This window comes from Ceratotherium simum, chromosome 28 (genome assembly GCF_057802395.1).
Source record: "Ceratotherium simum simum isolate JZ-2026a chromosome 28, ASM5780239v1, whole genome shotgun sequence".
Taxonomy (NCBI): domain Eukaryota; kingdom Metazoa; phylum Chordata; class Mammalia; order Perissodactyla; family Rhinocerotidae; genus Ceratotherium; species Ceratotherium simum.
The window spans coordinates 15,040,531-15,055,061 of NC_141927.1; the positions used below are offsets into that span (position 1 = coordinate 15,040,531).

General features: G+C 38.4%; 1 protein-coding gene across 1 annotated transcript in view; it reads left to right on the forward strand.

Annotated features, from left to right (window-relative positions):
• The window catches only part of WWC2 (WW and C2 domain containing 2), a 204,608-nt gene that overhangs the window by 166,243 nt on the left and 23,834 nt on the right, over window positions 1–14,531 (forward strand). The window contains exons 17-20 of the mRNA XM_087418330.1: window positions 6,476–6,600; window positions 8,445–8,643; window positions 9,960–10,124; window positions 11,409–11,501. Of these exons, the coding sequence (XP_087274456.1) occupies window positions 6,476–6,600; window positions 8,445–8,643; window positions 9,960–10,124; window positions 11,409–11,501 (582 nt within the window). The remainder of the gene's footprint in view (window positions 1–6,475; window positions 6,601–8,444; window positions 8,644–9,959; window positions 10,125–11,408; window positions 11,502–14,531) is intronic.

The following is a 14,531-nucleotide window of genomic DNA, read 5'->3' on the forward strand; positions in this document are numbered from 1 at the left end:
AAGAACCAACTTTTAGTTTCATTGATTTTTCTCTAATATTTCTCTTTTTTCTATTTCATGAATTTCTATTCTAGTCTTTATTATTTCCTTCCCTCTGATTGCTTTAGGTGTATTTTCCTCTTTTTCCATTTTCTTAAGGTAGAAGTTTAGGTTATTTATTTGAGATCTTTCTCCTTTTTTGATGTAAGTGCTTACAGCTATAAATTTACCTCTGAGCCCTGCTTTAGCGTCATCTCATAAATTTTGGTATGTTGTGTTTTAATTTTCATTCTTCTTGAAGTATTTTATAGTTTTCCTTGTAACTTCTTCTTTGATTCATTGGTCAAAGGAATATGATAATTTCCACATATATGTTAATTTCTTATTTCCTTCTGTTATTGATTTCTGATTTCATTACAATGTGGTCAAAGAACATATTTTGTATGATTTCAGTCCTTTTAAATTTATTGAGGCTTGTTTTGTGACCTAGCGTATGGTCTCTCCTGGAGAATGTTCCATGTGCACTTGAGAAGAATGTGTGTTCTGCCGCCGTTAGGTGGAGTGTTCTACAAGTGTTTGTTAGGTCTAGTTGGTTTATAGTCTGATTATGTATATACACTTTTTTATTACACTTTTTATCTTATTCTAATCTCACTCTCTGACTTCTTTTTTGGAGAGGGGTGATGGAGAGATTTATGACAAGATGCCCAAATCTTATGTGAATTTTCTGATGAATTTTCACAAAGCAAACACACCTGCATAGTTACCATCCAGATCAAGGTATACTATATTACCAGCACCCCAGAATCCTCCCTTGTGCCCCATCCTAGTCATTACCACTCTCCCCTAAGGGTAATCTCTTTTCTGATTTGTATCACCATATAGTAGTTTTGCCTGTCTTTGAACTTTATATAATGGAATCATTCAGTATATATTCTTTTATGTCTGGCATCTTGTACTCAACATTATGTTTGTGAGAGTCATCTATGTTGTTTTGTGTAATTGTAGTTCATTCATGCTCATTGTTGTGTATCTCATTGTGTAATCATATCACAGTTTATCCATTCTGCTATTGATGGACATTTGAGTTGATCCTAATTTGGAAGCTATTATGAATAGTGCTGCTATTAGCATTCTTGTACACGTCTTTTGGTAACAATACTATTTATCTTCTTTCATTTTAGCCATTTTAGCAGGTATATAGCACTCTCTTATGTTTTTTTGCATTTCCCTGATTATAAGGTTTATTGGCTAAATGGATGTCATGTTTTGTGAAATGTCTGTTCAAGATTTTGCTCAGTTTTCTATTAGGTTCTTTTTTAAACAGGGTGACAGAGTTCTTAATTTTAGATTTGAATGTTTTGTCAAATAGATTTATTGCAAATATCTTTTCCCATTTTATGGCTTACCTTTTCATTTTCTTAATGTAGTATTATTTATCAATTCTTCCCTTTATGTTGAGTGCTTTTCCTTTCCTATTTAAGAATTATTTGCCTACCCAAAGGCCATAAAGATATTTTCCTGTATTGTCTTATAAAAGCTTTATTGTTTTACTGTTCATATTTAGATCTGATCTGAAATTAATCCATCTGAAATTAAATTTGTGTAAGGTACGTGGTAGGGGTTAAGATTTCTTTTTATCCGTATGATAGCCGATTTTTTTTTTTTTTTTTTTTTTAAAGATTTTATTTATTCAGTTTTTTCCCCCCAAAGCCCCAGTAGATAGTTGCATGTCATAGGTTCACATCCTTCTAGTTGCTGTACGTGGGACTCGGCCTCACGTTGGATGGAGAAGTGGTGCCTCGGGGCGCTCCCGGGATCCGAACCCGGGCCGCCAGCATCAGAGCGCGCACACTTAACCGCCAAGCCACGGAGCCGGCCCCGTATGATAGCCGATTGACCCAGCATCTGTTGAAAGTACTTTCTTTCCCAACTGCACTGCAGTGTCACCTCTGTCATAGATTACACGGCCTCTACATGTGTGAGTCTGTTCCTGGATTTACTATTCTGTTCCATTGGCTTAGTGTTCTACCTCTGTAGATAATACTATACTTTTTCAAAGTGAAGCCTTTTCAATAATTCATCATTTAGAATGATTTTTCTGAGGCTGTTTATAGATCATTGCTATCAGATTAAGGAAGTTTCCTTTTCTTTCTAGTTTGCTAGGAGTTTTTGTTATGCGTGGGTATTGAATTTTATCAAACATTTTTACTATAGCTCTTATTACATGGATGTTCTCTTTTATTCTTTTAATGTGATGGATTATACATTGATTGACTTCTGAATGTTAAACTGCCCTTGGATTCCTGGAATAAAATTGACTTCGTTGTGGTGTGTTTTATATGTGTTATATATATTGCTGGATTTGATTTCTTGATTTTACGTTTGGGGTTTTTTTCATTTATGTTCATGAGGGAGATTAGTCTTTAATTTTCTTTTCTTGTAATGTGTTGGTCATTTTTTGATATCAAGGTTTTGCTGGCTTCACAATACAAGTTGGAAAATATTCCTTCTTTTTTACTTGCTGCAGAAGTTTTTGTAAGATAGGTGTCATCTTCCTTAAATATTTGGGAGAATTCACCCACCCACCCTGTAGTTTTCTTTGTGAGAAGCAGCCTTTCTCAGCCAGGCTTCTGTGAGAGAAGTAAGCCTGACAAAAAGTGTTTTCAGTGACTATTTTCTTATTTCTCCCAAGGATGGTATATAACTTATCTCTTTCTAGATGTTTTGTTTTGTTTTAGCATAATGGATGCCTGAGGGCGTTAGGGCTTAATTCTCTTGGAATTCCAGTTGAAAAGGGCTAGTGGATTGTTTTTAAATTACAGATTCAATTTCTTTATTAGTTATAGGACTATTCCAACTTTCTATACTTGCATTGGTTTTAGTAAGTTGTATTTTTCACAGGATTTGTCCATTTTATCTTAAATTATGAAAATTTTGACACAAAGTTTTTCATGATATGCTCTTATCATCTTTTCATATATGCAAGGATTTTGCTGTGTACTCTTGTTTTATTCCTGATATTGGCAATTTGTGCCTTCTTTTTTCTCACTCTTGCAAGAACTTGTCAGATTTTTTATTTTGTTCAAAGAAACAACTTTTGGCCTTGTTGATTTTTCTCTATTATATATGTGTTTTCTATTTTATCAGTTCTGCTCTTTATTATTTCCTTGCTTCTACTTTCTCTGGCTTTAACTTGCTGCTCTTTTTCTACTTCTTGAGATGATACTTAGATAATTGTTTTGCAACCTTCTTTTCCAATATATGCTTTTAGGGCTAAAAAATTCTCTTTGAGCACAGCTTTCACTGCTTTCCAGAAGTTTGATAATGTGACATTATCAAAATATCATTGAATTAAAAATATTTTATAATTTCCATTGTAATTTCTTGTTTGATCCATGAGTTTTTTTAGTAGTATATTTACTTAATTCCCAAACAGTGGAGCTTTCTAGTTATCTTTTTGTTATTGATTTCTAGTTTTATGTCACTGTTTTTGGAGAACAGGGTACATACTCTTCAATCATACAAAATATTGAGACTTGCTTTATGGCTTAGCATGTGGTCAGTTTTAGTAAAAGTTCTGTGTGCTCTTGAAAAGAATGTAGTTTCTGCAGGTCAAGTTTGTTAATTTGGTTTGTCAAATCTTCTACATTTGCTGATTTTTCAGCTTGCTTATTTTATCTGTTATTGAGAGATATATTAAAATCTCCAGCTTATGATTATAGGTGTCTTTTCTCCTCTTAGTTCTGTTAGTCTTTGCTGTATGTATTTTGTGTCTGTGTTATTAGGTGAATATAAATTGAGCATTATATTGTATCTTTCTCTTCAACTGACCCTTTTATCGTTATAAAATATTCCTTTTTATCTCTAATAGTACCTCTTATTTTAAAAGTCTATTTTGTCTGGTATTAATAAAACTATATCAGTCTTTTTTTTGATTAGTGTTGCATGGTTTATCTTTTTCCATCCTTTCACTTTCATCCTGAGTCCTTATATTTCAAGTGTTCTACTTGTAGGCAATACATAGTTGGTTTTGATTAATGCTATTAGTAGTATATTTGGGTTTGACCCTATCACCTTACTATTTGTTTTCTTTTAGTCCTATCTTTGTTCCTTTTTTCCCTTCTTTTGGATTAATCAAGTATTTTTTAAATTTCATTTTCCCTTCTATTAGATCATTAGTAATACAGTCTTTTATTTTTTGCTGTTTCCCTGATGATTACGGCATACATCCTTGACTTATTAGAAACTACGTTAAATTAGTGCTTTTACTTTTTCCCAGATAGTGCAAGGAATTTAAAAGACTTGAACTCTGTTTATTCCCTTTCTTCTTTCTGTGCAATTACTGGTCCTATATTTTAGTTACATATAGTCTAAATCCCACAAGACATTATTATTATTGTTGTTTTATTAACAATGTACATTTGCATTTCTCCACATCTTTACCCTTTCTGATGTATTCTTTTCCTTTCTGCATTATTGTCCTTCCATTTGGGTCATTTTCCTTCTGCCCAAAGAATTCCCTTTAGTATTTCTTTTAGTACAGGTCTATTATTTTAATTTTAACTTCATTTGTGAAGGACATTTTTTTTTGCTGCATATTTAGAATTCTAGCTGGGCAGTTATTTCTCTGGTCACATTAAAGAGATCATTTTGTTGTCATCTGATTTCCATTGATTTTGTTGAGCTGTTGGAGGACAGTCTAATTGTTGATTCTTAAAAGGCATTGCATCTTTTTTTCTTTCCCTGCTTGTAAAATTTCTTCTTTTTCTTTGATTTTCAGCAGTTTCACTCTGATGTGCTAATGTGTTTTTCTTTGTATTTATTGTAGTGATATTCTCAATGATTTCCTCTGTTTTCTTGAACATACTAATGTAAAATTTTAAATTTCGTCTCTAAATAACTGCAGTATGTGGATCACCTGTGGGTCTGCCTCTTTTGTCTGTTGTTTTTCTTGGCTTTCATTTCCAGTGGGATGGATGCTGGGTATTATGTATGAAAGATGGTGGAGGCTCTGGCTGATACCTTCCTCCAGAGAGGGTGTAATGTTCTCTGGAAGGCAGATTATGATATGGGCAGATCACCTGGATCACTTGAGGGACCTGAATTCCAATTTTTCTTTCCCTAGGACCACAAGGCAACTGAACTATCTGCTTACTGTTTTGTTTTAGCCTCTGACCAGGTAGTTTCTGCTTTGTTTTTCAGCTTCTTGCTCTGCACATATGCAGCTTAAGAATGGCAAATGCTGGGGCCGGCCCAGTGGTGTAGTGGTTAAGTTTACGTGCTCTGCTTCGGCAGCCCAGGGTTCGTGGGTTCGGATCCTGGGCATGGACCTACGCACCACTTGTCAAGCCATGCTGTGGCAGGCGTCCCATATAAAAAGTAGAGGAATATGGGCACGAATGTTAGCTCAGGGCCAGTCTTCCTCAGCAAAAAGAGGATTGGCAATAGATATTAGCTCAGGGCTAATCTTCCTCGCCAACAACAACAAAAAAAAACAGAAAAAGAATGGCAAATGCCTCAACAGGAATATTGGGCTCACTTGACACTTCATTTTCTCTGACCCCTCATATGCTGACTGCCTTGGAAGTCCTCACCTCAGTTTTCATCTTTGCATCTTGCCAACACTGCCCAAGTTCTGGCATTCACAGTCTGCTTAGCCTGTATGCCTCATCACTAGAATGACACACACTCCCGAGGGAGAAGTGTGGCAGTGATGGCCGTGTCTCCTGCTTGCACTTCCCTTCTCCCTGGGATCTCAGCCCTCTAGACCTGATCGCCTTTCTTGTTCTTCATTGCTTTAAAACAGCTGGAGTTGGTTTGTTTCCTTTTTGTTTTATTTTATTCAGCTTTTCTGTTTGATCTCAGCAGGAGAATTGGGTCTAGTATCACCTTCTTTTATTTTTTATTTTTTTATTTTTATTTTTTTTTAATTTTTTGTTTATTGCAGTAACATTGGTTTATAACATTGTAAAAATTTCAGGTGTACATCATTACGCTTCTATTTCTGCATAGATTACATCATGTTCACCACCAAAATACTAATTACAACCCATCACCACACACATGTACCAAATTATCCCTTTCACCCTCCTCCCTCCCCCCTTCCCCTCTGGTAACCACCAATCCAATCTCTGTCTCTATGTGTTTGTTTATTGTTGTTATTATCTACTACTTAATGAAGGAAATCATACGGTATTTGACCTTCTCCCTCTGACTTATTTCACTTTGCATAATACCCTCAATGTCCATCCATGTTGTCACAAATGGCTGGATTTCATCGTTTCTTATGGCTGAGTAGTATTCCATTGTGTATATATACCACAGCTTCTTTATCCATTCGTCCCTTGATGGGCACTTAGGTTGCTTCCAAGTCTTGGCTATTGTAGTATCACCTTCTTTTTCACAACTGGAAGCATAAATCCCCATCTGATGAGTTTTTAAATCATTTCTCAAAGAATATGATGTTACTTGCCGTCTGTTTTATATTCTCCAGGATGCAGTGTCGGCCTTACTTGCAAGAACATCAGCCGAGCTGTTGGCTGTGGAACAAGAATTAGCACAAGAAGAAGCAGCAGAGCCGGGGCCGGAAGAAGAACAGAGGGGTCCCGAAGGAGACTGGTAACCGCTCTTTCCTTTTGCTGCTGGGAACTCAAAGAGGATGTGTTTAGTGTCTCATAAGACACTTTCAGGGAAACCTCTAGAGGTTCCTCTGTCACTCTGGAATTAATGGAGAGCAGTGCGGCTTCAGGGAGCTGCCCCAGAGGAGGGGCTCTCCTTGGTCATTAGCGAGTTGAAGGAGGGAATGGTGAGCTGGTGCGCAAAGTTAGCACACGAGTGAGACTTTTTGTTCTTGCTTCGGTAATTTTGACATTATTTCCTGAGCTTTTTAAAATTTTAAATCTAAACTCTCTGTTTTGAAAGGTATGGTAATCTATTGTAGTCATAGATAAATTTTAGAACTGATACTCTTTTCTTTTAAATTACCAGAAGTACCATTTAGGCTCTGGTAAGTCAAAGCAGATATTTAGAAAACGGCTTCTGAGTTGTCATTTGTCTATTTGTTACCACTTTCACCCTCTTTTTCTGTTCCCTCCTCATTATCCGTACCCCATCCTTTAAAAAAAAAGAAAAAATGGTTATTCCAGCTTTTGTATAGATTCACATATGTATAAAGAACTATCTTTCCTTGTTTGCACTGCTTTCTCTAAAAACAAATTTTGGTGGATGTGTCAGTGTTTTTAAGTATATATGTGAAATCATTTGGATTAATTTTGTATATATAGTTGTGTATACTGTTACATTTGATTGAACTGTTAACACATATAAGTGTGTACATATATAGCATGCATGTGTGTATATATAAAATTTTTTACAAACTTAGAGTGACAGGATATATCATAAATAACACAATCATGGACATTGGGAAGGAACAGCTACTACAGTGATGTAAAAAGGTACAGATATACTTTGTTCTTATCAAAAGCTCTTTATAGTGAATAAAAATCAGAGCACTGCAAAAAAAATAAATATGAGAGTGATTATAAGGTTCATCATGGTATCTTTAAATACTCAGCCTTCCTTGGGTATGTAAAATACAATTTGTTTAATAGACATTTCAAAAAATGCACTTAGTATGTAACATAAGGAATTTATAATTCAAAGTATTCATTGCTAGTTGTCCCTGTATTCGTTTCACGACTAGGCGTTTAATAACTAGTCTGTGCCAAGTTGTCAGTATGTCACCAATCACAGTTGAAACTCCACTTTTAGTTATCAGTGGAAAAAATGTTTCCATTCTAAGAACATGAAACTCACAAGGCTTGAGATATTCTAAACCATCCGTGTACTCTTGCTTTCCTGTCAATACAGTTTATACAGAATATAAATTGTATTTATATTCTGGACCCTCACGTGTAATGCCACGCAAGCCTGTGCCTTGGCTTTTGTTAAAGACAAGATCATATGGCATTAAGTCTTCTGTTATTTCAGTAGTAAAATCCCCTTCTACCTTTGCTGGACTGTGAGCACAGTTGATAATGGATATTTCTAATCCTTATATCTGTTCACTCTTAGCAGCGAGTCACTCCTTTCTGTCATATGATATAATTTTACAATAAATGAACAACTAATACCAAATTATATTGTAGTGAGTGTCGATATTTTTAAATGGTGGGGTTAAACTTCATATGTGATTTTCAGAATATCTCTTTTAATATCTAGGAATGAAGTCAAATTTCATGAATTGAACTTTTTAGTACTAAATTACGGTGGTTTTGCTGCAGATTGCTAGAGAGTAAGATGATTGTTTTATTTTTCGTGAGCATTTTAGTAAAAGTTCTAGCCAAAGAAATGGCTTGAATGATTGTGTGTGAGTCTGTTCCTCGCCCAGATAATGGTTAATGTGCACTGTTTGCAGAGCACGCCTGCCTGACCTAAAGTGTGTGTGTTGCGTTTCACCATAGGTTAGCAATGCTGAGAGAGGCCTCCGATGAAATGGTGGCTGAGGAAGAGGCTGAAGTCAAATTGCCAGGGCACAGTAGCTGTGCAGAGGGCTTAAGTTCATGCCCCAGTGTGCCTGAGATGAATGAAGACGTGAGCGGGAAAGACAACAGCTATGCCAAAGACCTTGGAAGCCAGCCGCCTGCTGGGACACCCACCCTGGTGAGTGTTCTCACTGTGCTCTCCTGAAACCAATCGCATCCAGGCACCGTGTAGACCAGGTGTGTCTCTTCGGGTATGATTCCATGTTAGAGTTTTGTGCCAACACTGATCATGACAGGCATTTATGGGAGTAGGCTGTGAGAAGCATTGTAAATGCTTTAAAATTTTTGAATGGACCCACAATATTCATTCTCCACTTAAATTTTATAAAGAAGATAAATAGTGCTATTTAGATCTCTGTGAATGTTCGTTAATAGCGTTTTCAGAATCTCCTGGATAACACCAGGATGACTACTTAATTGTATGAAGTCTCAAACACTTGGTAAGTTTATTCAATTTCAAACATGAAGTAAACATTTGAAGTTCATTTTAGTCAGATGGTGTTCCAATTGAAGCCGCTCCTGGAAGGTCGCAGGTGACTCAGCTTAGGCACAGGTGCCAGCCAGGTTATTAAGCAGGTAACTTTGCTAGTTAAGTGAGAGACATACTGAGACTGCCATCCCCAGAGGGGAAGATCGTTTTCAAGCTTTGACGATGCTGGCAAACTTGGGATGTTGATAAAGAGTTTGGGAAATTCCATTTCTTTATTCCTGAGAAAAATAATATTATGCCCTGACCGAAGACTTCCCTTTTATAAAGGAGCAAACCAGCACGAGGCAGGTTTGGAATCAAGTTCTACCTGTAAGATCAACCATAGACATCTTCCTATGCCTATAGAATTTGTATTTTGAAAAACTTCTGTTTTTACTTAAATTTTATTTTTTGTTACATTTCCAAAGATCCAGTAAAAATCCAAACTCAGCAAAAATCCAAACTCAGCTTCACAGTAGTTGCTATAGTCGTATATGTATAATTGCAAACCTGTAATTCTATGTAAACCTGTAACTTAGTAGTATATTTTCATTTTCTTATGTTTAATTACTTTTATCATTTATTCTGGAAAAAAACTAATCAGAAAGTTGAATAATGTTTAGTGATGAAGCATTCCCAAATAAGATTATTTATAGAGCCACATTTATGCTCTGTAAATCTAGACAGACTTAGGTCTAATCTGTTAGAGGTGGCGCCTCCATTTATGGGTAACCCTGTGGGACAGACGTTATCCTGCCCTCAGAGGGTAACTTCTTAAGAACTCTGTAGAAAACCATCTCCCCGGGTTTCCATCAGGAGTAGCACAAAGCCTTTCTCCCAGAAGTGGCCCTGGGGCCAGATGGGTCTCTGCTGTAGCAGTAGATATTTCTTCCATACTTAGAAGAGAGGAGCATAAACGTATCCACGTCCATCCACTCCTGACAAATTACTGACTTCTATCGTAGGTTGATAAAGAGACAAATACGGACGAGGCAGGTAATGCCAGTCTGACAGTTCGCCCCAAGGACCGCGGCGGCCTGAGCGCTCGGCAGCGCCCCTTCGTGAGGAGCAGCGTGATCGTGCGCTCGCAGACCTTCTCGCCCGGAGAGCGGAACCAGTACATCTGCAGGGTGAGTGAGCGGTGCTCCTCCCGCCGGACGCTGAGAGCCCAGCCCTTCCCTCCTGCCAGTGATGGCCCCTAACGACAGCAGACTGCACTGGGAGTCTTCAGACTCCAACTACAAATACTGCTGGCCAGAAATGCTTTTATAAAGTATACATAAAATATCACACTCTGTGGTTCTTTTAGCTTGGGTTTTGGAATTTTTTTAAATTTCTTTTCCCAAATTTAGCGTCTCATTGGCTCTAATGCTATTTATTTGGCAAATAAGTGAAATTAAGGACCTGGCTGCTAAGTTTATTTAGACTTCAGTCTGCATTTAGAAACTTAAAGTGACTTGAGATTTATAACATTTTGTATATTTCTGCTTCAAACCATGTTAGTCTTGCTGAACCATGAATTGGGTTTTAGAACAAAAATCATCTTTTAATAATGCTTCTAGACACTGATTCAGATTCATAGTTCTGTGCAGAATATTGTGGGATTTGCATCAGCTTACCATATTCTACTTCCAGAAGGATTTATGACTTATAGTAAAATAGATTTAATATTCTAAAATGAGTTAGAAAACACTTTTAAAATTCCAAATTTGTTCGTTTAATTCAACAAACATTTTTCTGAAGCACTGCTGTTCAGTGTGTTTCTGGATACTTGGGATTCGTCCGTGAACAAGAGACCCCGAGCCCTGCCCTTACAGAGCTTACATCCTTCTAAGTCGAGCCAAACAGTAAGCAGTAAACATGATGAATAAATTAGGAAGTGTTCTGAGCGGGGGCCAATACTATGGAAGACAGTAGAGCAAGTTACAGGGGATTGGGTGTGGTGAGGACGAAGTTCGCAAATTTCCGTAGGGTTCAGAGTAGGCTTCATTGAGAAGGTGACATTTCAGCAAAGACCTGAAGTAGGTGAGGGAGTCTGGTCCAAGAGTGTGCTAGATTGTACGAACTGTGTCTTCACTCTGATTTTGAGCTCTGTACATTATGCACACGTTTCTTTAAAAAATGAATATTGCTTATTTGCTAAAAGTACAAGAGACAATTTTATATCAAAGTATGTACAATTATCTTAACACATGACTTGTGATAACTGCCACCAAAAGGCAATTGTTTAAATTAAGAAAATTAAATTATTTAAGAAAAGCATGCAACAGGCAAAAACTTGTTTGGGAGAGCTTTTCTTAAAGAAATAAACCTGTATTATCACTACCTGCTTTATCTGATAAACTTCTCAGTTCTGAACTTCCACTAGCACTCTCTTATGTAGTGATTTTCTTTTTTTTATCTTTTATTGCCAGTTAAATCGAAGTGACAGTGACAGTTCAACCCTGGCTAAAAAATCACTGTTTGTGAGAAACTCCACTGAACGGCGCAGTTTGAGGGTCAAAAGGGTATGTATTCCCTCAGCAACATCCCACTATCCTAGACTGTCCAGAATCATGAATGGCACAGCATAAATACCAGAACCTTTAACTGTCATTGCTCTGTGCTCTTGGGCTGTTGAATGAAGCCGCTGTGATTACAGAGAGACACAAATGTTATGTCAGTTACGGAGATGGAGAGAGGATGTGCTTGAGAGCACTTGTTCATCGTGGTTTGGATCACGTGATACTTAAGGCAGGAAATTTAGATTGCAGTATGATTGGAGAAGGGCTTACTGAGTGGGGAACACATTTCTTCTCATGGCTGCTGTGTCTCTACACCGTGTGTGGTTCTTGAGCAATTGTGGGAAGAGCATGGCACCCAGTACCTTTTCTGAGGAACAGACGTCTGGTACAGGAGAGACACGGTTTTAGTAACTTGCTTAGGAACAGATATTTTCAGAAGGTTAAGATTAATGTGGATGGGAAAGCTCACGTCAAGTTTTCCTGGAGGCCATAGGTCTCTGGATGAGCTTTAAAGGATAAATCTGAGAGAATATTTAAATAAGTTAAAAGTTTGGACTGTTCTGGTGGTTCAGAGATTCCTGTGCAGTTACCAACAGCTGAAATACTAATGGGAAGTTATTGGTTTACTAATAATTTGTTTAGTAGTAATTTACTAAACTGTGTTCTTCCAGATTGAAATGTATCTTTTAGTCAGTACGAAGCACTGTGTGCTCAGCTCTGTAGGTGACGGAGGAGTTTCTACCTAGAGGAGGCGTTCAGAGGAGTGCACGCACGGGACGGTTCAAGTGTGGTGGGTGAAGGAGGGAATGAGCTCGTCTGGTGGGAGAATCAACAAGGCCTCGTCAGGGAGGTCGATAGCCTTGACACCTGGATAAAATTTCCAAAGGAAGTGGTAGCTTTGCGGGGGGTGGGGGGAAGAAACCAGTTGCTGTCGGTAGGTGGCATGAAATGACACAGGGGCAGAAAGACACATTCAGGGGACGAGGGGTGATCAGGCTGGGCCAGGGCAGGCCCTGTGGATGGGAAGACTGGAGTGAAGACTGGAAAGGGGGTTAGAATCGTTATCTTCACCGTTGACCCTCTGGTTTAATGCTGCTGTGTGCAAGATACTGAATGCATGACTAGGCAACATTTGACTCCCCTGTTTAACATCCTAGTTACTTGAAAGTAATAAGCATATTTCTTTGTTCTAAAGGGAAATATGCTAGCAGTTATTTAGTATTGGCATTTTCAGGAAATTTTCCAGTATAGACCTTTCAGATTAGCGAACTTGATGCTTTAAAAGCACCTAAATTTTCATCATCTTGAATGAAAGTTTTTCTCAACTCCTTTATCTGTTGCCAGCATTTTATTTTTTTGGTGAGGAAGATTAGCCCTGAGCTAACATCTGTTGCCAATCCTCCTCTTTTTGCTGAGGAAGATTGGCCCTGGGTTAACATCTGTGCCCGTCTTCCTCCACTTTATATGTGGGACGCCTGCCACAGCATGGCTTCATAAGCAGTGCATAGGTCCGCGCCTGGGATCAAAACCTGCGAAACCCAGGCCGCCAAAGCGGAGTGTGTGAGCTTAACCACTACACCACTGGGCCAGCCCCCTGTTGCCTGCATTTTTAAACAGCACAGAGGATGGTAGCCCTTTTCAGAGAAATTTTAACCAAAAGTGTTTATGAATTGAATGGAGCTGAAAAACAGTCAGGTTACTGATAAACTTAGTTATTAAAACTGCTTGAACCAGACAGAGATTAATTCTGAAACGTTGTGTAGGAGATGATTATTAAATGGTTTTTTTTTTTTTTTTTTTTTTTTTGTGAGGGAGATCAGCCCTGAGCTAACATCCATGCTAATCCTCCTCTTTTTGCTGAGGAAGACAGGCTCTGAGCTAACATCTATTGCCAATCCTCCTCCTTTTGTTCTTCCCCAAAGCCCCAGTAGACAGTTGTATGTCATAGTTGCACATCCTTCTAGTTGCTGTATGTGGGATGCAGCCTCAGCATGGCTGGAGAAGCGGTGCATCCATGTGCGCCCGGGATCCGAACCCAGGCTGCCAGTAGCAGAGCGCGTGCACTTAACTGCTAAGCCACCAGGCCGGCCCTTAAATGATTTTTAAAGTAGACAGATACGGTTGGTGGAAGTGAATGGGGAACGGTATTCTGGTTTAGGCGTTACAGCATTAAAAAGCTGCAGAGGAGAAAGAGAACAGAAGCATCTGTGAAGACCAGTAGAAGGTTTATCTGACTGGAAAAGCCAAGTCCCAGGCATATGAGGCCTGAGGTTAGAGGGTACCTGTGGGCAGTGGAGAGCTGGAGCCTCCTCAGGCTGGCTCTTGAGAGACGGTCGTGCACACCTCTTCCCAAGTGAAAACAGTTATGGCGGGAGTATTCACACCAAAGAAATTGGCACACCCTACAAATCAGTGAGCTAGTTGTTAAACAGTTACTCGCAAGCCACTGCACATTGGAGTCCTTAGAAAGGCTCCATGTGCATGACAACTGGGAAGGATTTCTGATTCTGAAGAACAAGTAATAGTCAAAGACAGTGTGTATCTGGGTGATTCTGCTATGTAATAAGTTTGTTAGAGAGAGCAGAGTTTAATAAATGGAACCTAATAATAAGAATGTTACAGAATGTTAGAGAGTGTTGCAGTAGTATGTGTTGGGCAAGGAGGAAGAGGAATAGGAGACAATGAAGGCTATTCAGACTTGGCTAAGGCTCTGAAATAAGAAGAGGCAGGCGCTCTCCCTTCCATCTGTCATGAGCACCACAACTGTTCCAGATCTTTAAGCTAGAATACTTGTCAAGTTTGAGTCCCTTCTCTCTTGTATCAAATAGTACCAGTTTTTATTAGCAATCTCTTATTTTCCATTCCCACTGCCAACAGTCTAGGCAAGAAATGCCCTCCTTGTTCCCCTCTGCTTGTGCAATCTTTCCTCGAGACTCGCTTTCCTCAAGCGAGTCTCAGCCCTGAATGTTCACTCCCTTCCCTGACTCCCTGTGGCACAGAAGGCCTACCCCACAGTTTGCTGTTGCTTACTGT